This window comes from Octodon degus, unplaced genomic scaffold, assembly GCF_000260255.1.
Source record: "Octodon degus isolate 3935 unplaced genomic scaffold, OctDeg1.0 scaffold00069, whole genome shotgun sequence".
In the NCBI taxonomy this organism is placed as follows: domain Eukaryota; kingdom Metazoa; phylum Chordata; class Mammalia; order Rodentia; family Octodontidae; genus Octodon; species Octodon degus.
Window position 1 is genome coordinate 8,984,373 of NW_004524645.1, and position 9,218 is coordinate 8,993,590.

Here is a 9,218-nt window from a genome sequence, read left to right on the forward strand (position 1 = left end):
ATAAAAAGAAAGAGACAATGTCACCTGAAAAGATAGGGCCTCACAAAATCATGTGGCTCTGCCAGTTTTTTGAAGAAAGAGAATTTCCTAGAATAGAAGTTACAGCGAGGTGAAGACTGGCTGGTGACAAGGACCAGATCAGCTGGCCTTGACAGGCTATTGCCTGTGCTGGGCCTCCTGCCTTGGGATACAATTTCTTCATCTGCCACCATGCAATATTTGTGGCTAGGAAACTGCTCATGAGTTTGCAGGCATATGACATTTCCTAGGAAGCTTTTAATCAATGGGACAAGAACCAAGATGTGGGGCCCTGCATAGGAAGAGAAGAGAGACAACATCTGAGAACACAGGGGGTTCCAGGCACCAGATTGTTGCTTTTTTCAGATGCTGATAGCTACAGGCACAGCTATGAGACCAAGCATCCTAATTATTCTCAGAAACATGAGAGACTTGATCTAAGAAGGTCAAACCCACTTCAGCAGAGGAAGGACTGTGAACATCTAATAGATATCAAAGTGATAATTCCAGGGGATGAATAGGGGGCAAACCCGGCCATCAGAGTGAGATTCTGTAGACCCTCTGCCCTCTGCTGCTGCTAACCCTATTAACCCTTGGAGGTCTGAGACATCTGGGCTGGATTTAACTCATGTTATGACTTAAATCTGAGGTGATCAGTTCAGGTCTACTGAGGGAAGAGTCTCAAGACCAGTGAGATATCAAGGTGCAAAATCTTAGGGAAGCAGAGAACCACCTTCCTCTGAGCACCATGAACTAGTATTCTCCCCAGCCCATTTGAATCCTGTACCCATGTGATCTAGAAAATTGAGGCAGAATTGTCAGGTTGAGAGATCCTTCTTTTGTCTAGAAGCTTTCAAAGAGAGGAGGTTTTCTGTCTAAAGGGGATATTCTCCAATCTGGGTACAAAGTGCAGCCTCAATAGGTGGTGGGAATCAAGGTAGGTAACCTGAGAGATATGGGAGAACCATCACTAGAAGATGAGGTCACATGTTCCCAACAGGTTGGTTTTAGTCCTACAACATGCAGAAAATTGCTCCTTATTTCTTCCTGGAGGTATAAGGAGGAGAGTGACTATCAAAGAGTTCAGCTAAAGGAGACATATACTGTAATCAGAGCAAGTGAAGATCCTGAGGATGAATTAGAGGGTGTCTCTCTCCAAAGAAAGAGTAAACCAGAACCCTACCCGCCATCATCACAATTGGAAGTCCTAGACAAGGGTAGTCAGTTGCAGTGTCCCTTGAAGTCCCCATCTAAGGAGGCATAGACGGTTGAGGTTGGTGGTCTGAGCTCTATAGAGAGAAACATACAGGGTGTGGATAATGGGGCTGTGTGGAGTGCCATAGAGTTCAAATCCTGCAGAATGTCCTGGGAGTCTCTGAAGTCTTGGTCAGGTACAGCTTTGATCTCTGTTTTGCAAATTTTGAGAAGGTCAGTACCTCAGGGGGTGCAACATTAAGTCAGTGCAATTTTAGGGCTGCTGAGGTAACAAAGTAACAATCCTGGATGTGGGCTGAAGGAGCTATCCCATCCTTAAAGAAGGGAATCCTACAAAGTCCTGCCCTGGGTTAGCACCCAAAAACGCATTTGTGGGGACAGTGATCTAGTTCAGAGGGACAAGCACCTGTTTGGCAAGTGCAAGGTCCTGAGTTTGATTCTCAGTAAAATAAATAAATAAATAAATAAATAAATAAATAAATAAATAACATTCTGGAGGAGACAGCCTTGATCTATATGTGACAGAACCAGTTTTGCAGGAGAAAACCTGGGCCCTAACTGTAGGCCTAAGGAGAGTTTGAGCATTAACTTAGGGCCTTATTTTCCAAAAGAAGGGTCCAATGGGAATTCCTCATATCCTGCCAGATCTAGAAACTCTAGGCAGGGGTGGTCACATGTGGTGAGAACAAGCTTCCACTGTAGTGACTCCGTGTAAGGCAGAATTCCAAGACCGGACTGACACGTGTGGGGCACCGTAGGTCCCTACCAGTGACCCACACTTTGCCCGGATGTAGCTCACTTGTGTCCTTCCATCTTGAAATCACTGGCCAGTGCGGACATACATCTAAGAGCTGGGACCTCAAGTCCGTGACAGGAGACTTTCAGGACTGGTTGGGTGTCAAGGTAATGGTGATGAGTATGGACCAAAACGATTATGTCTCACATGGCCAGGGGTGTGGTTTGGGGCTCGCGCTACCATGCTGCCATCCCTCCCCAAGTCCCCTCCCCCCTCGTGCCCCAACTGCCAACAACATGGCTGCCGTTACCGCTGCCGTTGCCGCTGCCGCTGTCTCTGCCGCTATTCTCACAGCAGACCCTGGGGAAACTGGCTTTAACTTCGGGCTACAAGAATTCTGAGAGTAAAATTTTGTATAAAGGTTTAGGCCTGGTTCGGCTAAGAGGGAAAGAGACCTAAGGTCCTGACAGGAGAAAGAACCCTGGATGCTAACGGGACTTCTCAAAAGAGGGAGCCGAGGCGAGGTGTGGCGGCACATGCTTGTCATCCCAGCACCCAAGAGGCTGAGGAAGGGGGAGGATTGCTGCAAGTTTGCGGCCACCCCGGGGGCTACATAACAAGACCCAATCTCAAACGAGGTAAAAAAAAAAATAAAGTGGGGTGGGGCAACTAGAGCCAGGCTCCGGCTATCAAGATCTCTGACAGACAAAGTCAGAAGTAGTGTGCCGAGACTTTCCCTCAGCAGCTCTGGAGAGGTGGTTTTCATTTGGACCTGACAAACTGGGGTTCTAGGAGTGAGGAGGTGGAGTATTTTCCCTGAGTCAAGGTAGAGAGCAGTGGCGTCCCATAGAGCCCCTCCCTGCTGTGTGGTGTTGCAGCTCCTATTATTCTTGACAGGGTGTGCTTTAGTTCAAGCTTCCAACACTTAAGCTCCTGTTGAAGCAAGGACCTTGGTATGAGGAACATGAGCTTAGGCCAGTTGAGGACAGAGTCCCAGGACCTGTCAGGTACCAAGGTGAAAGTCTTAATCTAGAAAATAAGGATTTTTAGTTTCCAGTGGAGAGAGCTGAACTGAGCTCTACCCCTTGGGTTAGGCCTAGGAGGTCCAGCCTGACAGGTTCAGGTACCCCCTCACTTTAGCCTGAGGATTTCAGTAGATACGGACCTTGGTTTAAGGACTGGCTGTGCCTGTTCAGCAGAGAAATCAGTCTTAGTCTCTTTGGGGAATAAATATAAAGATCTTAAATGAAGAAGGAGGAAAACAACCAGTGAACAATAGAGAAAGCACCATAGTCTCACCTCTACTGTGGGCCCCTAGAAGCCCACAGTAGGATGAGGCAGAGCTGTTAGGATGAGGTGATCCCTCATTTACTGAGGTGGTATCTCAGAAAGATGGATTCATTACACTAATGAATGAGACTTCATTCACCAGAGGCAGGAGATTTAGTGCTTAAGAAGGGTGAAGGTGAGAACACTGCATAAAATGAGGGTACTCCTCCCACCTAGAAGTAGCCATGTGGAGTCTACTCCTGTGACATCTGGGAGTCCCCTCTCTGGGATTTCAGGGAGGCAGAGAACTTTAGGTTCCAGGGCACTGCTTCAGCTCAAGCTGAGGGACATGAGAGGATTGTGAGAGCCACAGTCTGAGGCTGGAGAACTCAGGTGGGCTAAGAGCCAAGTCCCATTACCTCCATGACTGAGGACTAACAGGACTATCTGGACTCTTGGATCATGCTGCCAATCCAAGCAGCCCATGAGCATGGTGGTCAGTGGGTCAGAGGTAATCTGTGTTGCCTTCATCTTGTGGGATGGTGCGGTTGTCAGGAAGTGGTGGACCTTCACATCAAGGGAGAGGCCTTAGATGAACAGAGGAGCCAGGACCCAGAAAAGTATGGGGACCACTTGTGTTATATTAGCAGAGGCTCCACCAAATCTTTTCCTGTTGTAGCTGAGAGGGCCCCCCAGGCATAGGTGTCAGGCTGAAGCTCCCTCAGATCCTCTTCAGGGAAAACAGTGAAATGAGGGTTTTGATCTGGGAACACTGGCCCAAGGTGGGGCTGGGTTACAGTTTCAGGCACACTGTCACCCCTCTGCAGGGTCTACAGAGGGCTGGCTAATCAGGAGAAAAGGAGCTTTCTGGCATCCTAGAGCAGGGCTCTCAAGGATGCCTGCACAGGGGTCTTTTTTTTGTCTTACTTGTACATATTTGTCATACACAGTGAAAACATTCATCATGAGCTGGGACATATACAAATCACATCTCAGTCCTTGTTACTACCCATTCCCCTCTCCCACCATCACTAGGTTTCTTTCCCAACTGCAAAATGTACATCTCACATGGGCCTTCTTAAAGCAAGGGACTCACGCCCTCCCTCTTGTCCTCCACCTGCAGGTGCCTACGGCCTTGCCCTTCTGCTGCAGTCCCTCCTGCTGTCCCTGAGCACAGTCAACATGCCTCGAGGTCAGAAGAGTAAGCTCCGAGCCCGTGAGAAACGCCGCCAGGCCCGAGAGCAAAACCAGGGTTCCCAAGGTGCTCAAGATCCTGCATCAGAAAAAGAAAAATCACCCTCATCCTCTGCTGCTGGTCTTCAGAGCACTAACCCCGGCCCCGGTGCTGTGGGAGGTCCCCAGGGGCCACAGAGAGCCCAAGCCACCAGCTCTCTTGCTGCAGCTGTGAGCTCAGATAAAGGTGTCAAGTGCCCAGAGAAGCAAAGGCCAGATGTCTCCAGATTGTTCGTCCTGGAACAGGCCACACAAGATCCTCTGAACCGGATGGTGAACATGCTGGTGCACTACCTGCTGTACAAGTACAAGACGAAAGAGATCATTTTTAAGGCAGATATGCTGAAGGTCATCAACAGAAAGTATAAGAAGCACTTCCCTGAAATCCTCCAGAAAGCCATTGAGCGCACAGAGCTGATCTTTGGCCTCGACCTGAAGGAAATTGGCCCCTCTGGTCACTCGTATGTCCTCGTCACCAAGCTGGGTCTTTCTAGCCAGGAAAGTGTGAGTGAAGGTTGGAGCTTCCCCAAGAATGGGCTCCTGATGCCGCTCCTGGGTGTGATCTTCATAAATGGCAACAATGCTGCCGAGCAGGATGTGTGGCAATTCCTGGGTATGTTGGGGGTGTTTGATGGCAAGGAGCACTTCATCTTTGGGAATCCCAGAAAGTTCATCACCAAAGATCTGGTGCGAGAAGGGTATGTGGTGTACCGCCAGGTGGCGGGTAGCACTCCTCCCCGCTATGAATTCCTGTGGGGTCCCAGAGCCTATGCTGAAACCAGCAAGATGCAAGTCCTGAAGTTTTTGGCCAAGCTCAGCAATACGGATCCCAGCAGCTACACAGACCTCTATGAAGAAGCGCTGAAAGAAGAGGAAGAGCAAGCCCAAGCCAGAAGTGCAGCCAGAGCTAGCAGAGCTCTTGCAGCTGAGGCGAGAGGCCGCAAACCCTCCCAGCAGTAGTGCTCCTTGAGGCAGTTCTCACTGCTAAGCAATGGGGAGCAAGGTGGGGCTTTGGTAGACCGCAATGAGTATTTTCTTTGTGTTTCTGTTATTCATAAGTACTTTAGCTTTACGTCTTTTTTGTCTTTTTTCCATTGCATTCATTTTAAAGAGTTTATTTAGATTTAGAATCTAAGTTTATGGAAGAAATGGATAGCTTATTTCTGTTTACTAAGTTTACTATATTGTGAAGCAAATTAAAAGGCCTAACATCTTTTATTGTTACTCAGCACAAGAAAACAGCATTGGAAAAGACATGTGCTTTCAAAATGTAAGAGAACCCCACAGTGAAATAGTTGGGATCATAACATGGTGAAGAAAAGTTAAAAAAGGTTCGATTTCCCTGTTTTCTTACTTCATTTAGTATTTTAATGTATTTAAAAGATAAGAACTTGGATTTGTTTAGCTTTTGAGAATGTGGAAGGAAATAAACCATCACAAATGAGAACTTGAGTTCCCTGCTTCTTTTGTTGTCCAAATTGGCTTCTCTCTGAAAGGATCTGTGCTGGTTGTAGGGATGTGTAGACAAAGGAGAAGATCTAGAGATAGGCAGAGAGGGGAGGCAGGGAAGGGAAGGGATGGGGAAAAGGGAGTTAGGATGCATTATGTACATATAACAATCCCCCACCCAGAATGTACACATTAGATACTCCAAACATGTGGTGGACTCAGCCCTCACCATCCCAGTGCATGCCATTTTAGAGTCTTAGATCAGCTGTCATATGGAGAACATGGTGAGTGATGCTGTCAAACTGAAGGACAGTGAAAGGAAGGGGTGAAGAAGGAGGAGGCTCCAGATGAGAGAGAGCAAGCCGGTGTGGGTGTCCTGGGACAAGGTTGGTTGGCATTGTGGTAAACTACCTGCCCTCTGAGGGAGGGAGTTGAAGTCAGGTGGCAGTGGGGGTAGATGAGCCTGGTTGGAAGGACCAGACTTCCCCGGCTGGATCTGTGAATGGAGAGAGCATGACTGCAACAGAGGCCCACTCATATCCTTAGGGATGTGGCAAGCCAGAGTGGGACCCAACCTGGGACAAGCTGCGGAGGCCCCTGTGACCTGTCCCTGTGTGAGTGAATGCAGCGCGCTCAGCAGGTATTGTGTGCACTTTGTGTGATGTTTTCTGAGGGCAGAGGTGATGCTTGGGTTGAGTCTCAGCATCCATGGAGATGGCCCTCTTTGGCTTGGCTTGGGGAATAGGACTACTCTACTTAAAAGGAACCCAAATTAGATATTTTTCTGAATAATGTAGCCAACTCCAGCCAAGATCTAGATTTTTGGTGCTGGTGAAATCTATCACAAGAGTGGTGGCTGAAATGCAAGGGAGGCTAACGGAGAAAAGGTTTTGATCCTTTTGTGATATGTGTAACTAAGGAAGTCTGCTTCATACACTTACAGGCTCAAGCCACTGCAGCAGTGGGGCAAAAGTCCATGTGCTCCCACTCCTTACTTTGGGGTACTTCCCAGAGCGTGGGCAGTGGCAGATTACACAGCATTCTTCAGGAGCCTTGGGAGCTCTGATGCCGCTACTACTTCTGTAGCTGTCTCACATGGGACCCTGCAAAGGCGCCAGTAGCAAAAAGGAGGCAAGGGTCAGCACCCCAACCCCATCCACCAGCCAGTAATGTCACAACAGTGTTCACCAGAGCGAGGAAGTCCTTTTAAGCAGCTAGAAGGAACCAGGTAAAGCACACATGCTCTAAGACATCATTTCTAATAAAGAATGAATTCAAAAAAACACTTTAATATTTTTGCACTACAGGTGGTCTGACATCAAGTTACATTTGCAGACCTTTTCTCCCCCCCAGATTGATTGATTGATTGATTGATTGATTGATTGATTGATTTTGAGACACATTCTCACTAAAGGGCCCGGGTTGACCTCCAGTTTGTGAGTCTCCTGCCTCAGCCTCCCAAGTAGCTGAGAGCACAGGGATGTGCCACCATGCTCAGCTATTAGATGACTCTTTTTTTGTCTTTTTTGAGACAGGGTCTCCCTATGCAGTTAAGGTTGACCTTGAGCTCACTTTGTAGCCCAGACTGGTCTCACACTCACACCGATCCTCCTGTCTCAGCCTCTTGAGGACTGGGATTATAGGCATGCACCACCACATCTGGCTATGTTGTTAGCTTTTTTAGCTTGCTTGCTTGCTCTTTCTTTCTTTCTTTCTTTCTTTCTTTCTTTCTTTCTTTCTTTTTTCTTTCTTTCTTTCTTCTTTCTTTCTTTCTTTCTTTCTTTCTTTCTTTCTTTCTTTCTTTCACTGAGAGTCAAACTCAAGACATTGTACTTGCTATTGCTAGGCAGGCGCTTATGCCACTGAGTTATATTCCCAGCCCATACGTGACTTTTTTTAAATCAATCTAGAGGGCATAGAAAAGGAAAATGTAAATGGACTTGACTAACATACCCACAAATACTCAAAATGGGCAAAATAAAAATTGATAGCTGCCAGGTGTGGTGGTTCCCTCCTGCAAAACTAATCTCAGTAAAAAGAAGGCTGAGGCAGGAGAGTCACTGTGAGTTTGAGACCAGTCTGGCCTGTAAGTGACTTCTAGACCAGCCTAAACTATATAGCAAGACCCTGTCTGAGAATAAAACCAAAAATCAAAGCACAACAACCATCACAGAAAAAAAAAAAACTCTGAGGACTAAGATTGGGAATGGGACAGTTTGCTTCAAACAGAGACCCTGAAATATGTAGCGAAGTCTCATTGGGGTTTTAGTTTGACCTCACTTTTTCCTAATGAGGTAGAGGACCTCTACAGCGATACCTGTTTAAGTTTTGTACCCATTTTTCTGTTAGGTTGGATTTTTTTCTAATTTATTTTTGTATAAATTCTTTATATAGTCTGGATATAATCTTTGTAGAGTTAGCTAATGTGTTTTACAAATATCATCTAACATTATGTGGTTTATCTTTTCATACTTTATAGTTTTAAAGAGGTCTTCAAGGATTCTTCTCAAATTTATTAACACCATCATTGAAGTTTGTTGATTTTCATTTCTTGTTTTTAAAATGTTTCTCTAGTTTGAAATAATGCAGTTTTCTTCTGTATACTTTTCCCTTCACATCTGCTCTGTTAATTGCATGAATTTTTGGGTAAGTTTACCCATAGCACCTCAGAAAGTCTGTGCTCCCCTAGTAGCCTGCATTCTAGTTTGGTACTAAGAACCCACACGCAAGTGTGTTGCAGAGCTCTGTGTACTATGTGTCTCCCTGAGCCAGCACCACACTATCTGTGTCATTGTTGCTCTCTGTAAACTCTGTTGTCCAGGAGCGCAAGCCCTTTTCCTTCTCTGCTTCTGGAAGTTTCCTTCGTCTTTCTGGCCCTTGACACCCTGAGAAGAAGTTATCAATTTCCAAAGGCATTGGAGTTTTGATTGCTGCAAATTAGGGTTTTGGGTTTTGTTTTTGTTTTTGTTTTTTTTATTTTAGGGAAGGGTCTACAGGGTGTTCAGGGTCTCACTACTAGGTTGGACTCGTAGTGATCCTCCTGTTTACAGCCTCCCTAGAGCTGGGATTACAGGCGCGTGCCACCATCCCCAATATCAATCACCATCTCAGTGTGGCCTGGGGATGGGGGGGAGGTGGGTCTGGCACTGCAGGCGGGGCATCGAATTCCAGCTTGCAGGCACTTTAATCTGCTGAGCCCTCAATTGCTGCAAATTAGACTACAGGTAAAGTTGAAAAGACTTAAACCTTTGCTATACTGAGTTGTCCAGTCCATGAATTTGCCAAACCTAATGTTTTA

The 9,218-nt window shown here is 46.6% G+C and overlaps 1 protein-coding gene across 1 annotated transcript; it reads left to right on the plus strand.

The window, feature by feature from the left end:
- Positions 1–4,408: 4,408 nt before the first annotated feature.
- Mageb17 (MAGE family member B17) lies at positions 4,409–5,431 on the plus strand. The gene has a single exon (XM_004635106.3). The coding sequence runs from the start codon at positions 4,421–4,423 to the stop codon at positions 5,429–5,431; it is 1,011 nt and encodes a 336-aa protein (XP_004635163.3). The 5' UTR covers positions 4,409–4,420.
- Positions 5,432–9,218: the final 3,787 nt, after the last annotated feature.

Coding starts and splice junctions, on each gene's coding strand:
- Mageb17 (XM_004635106.3), top strand. CDS start 4,421: ATGCCTCGAGGTCAGAAGAGTAAGCTCCGAGCCCGTGAGAAACGCCGC.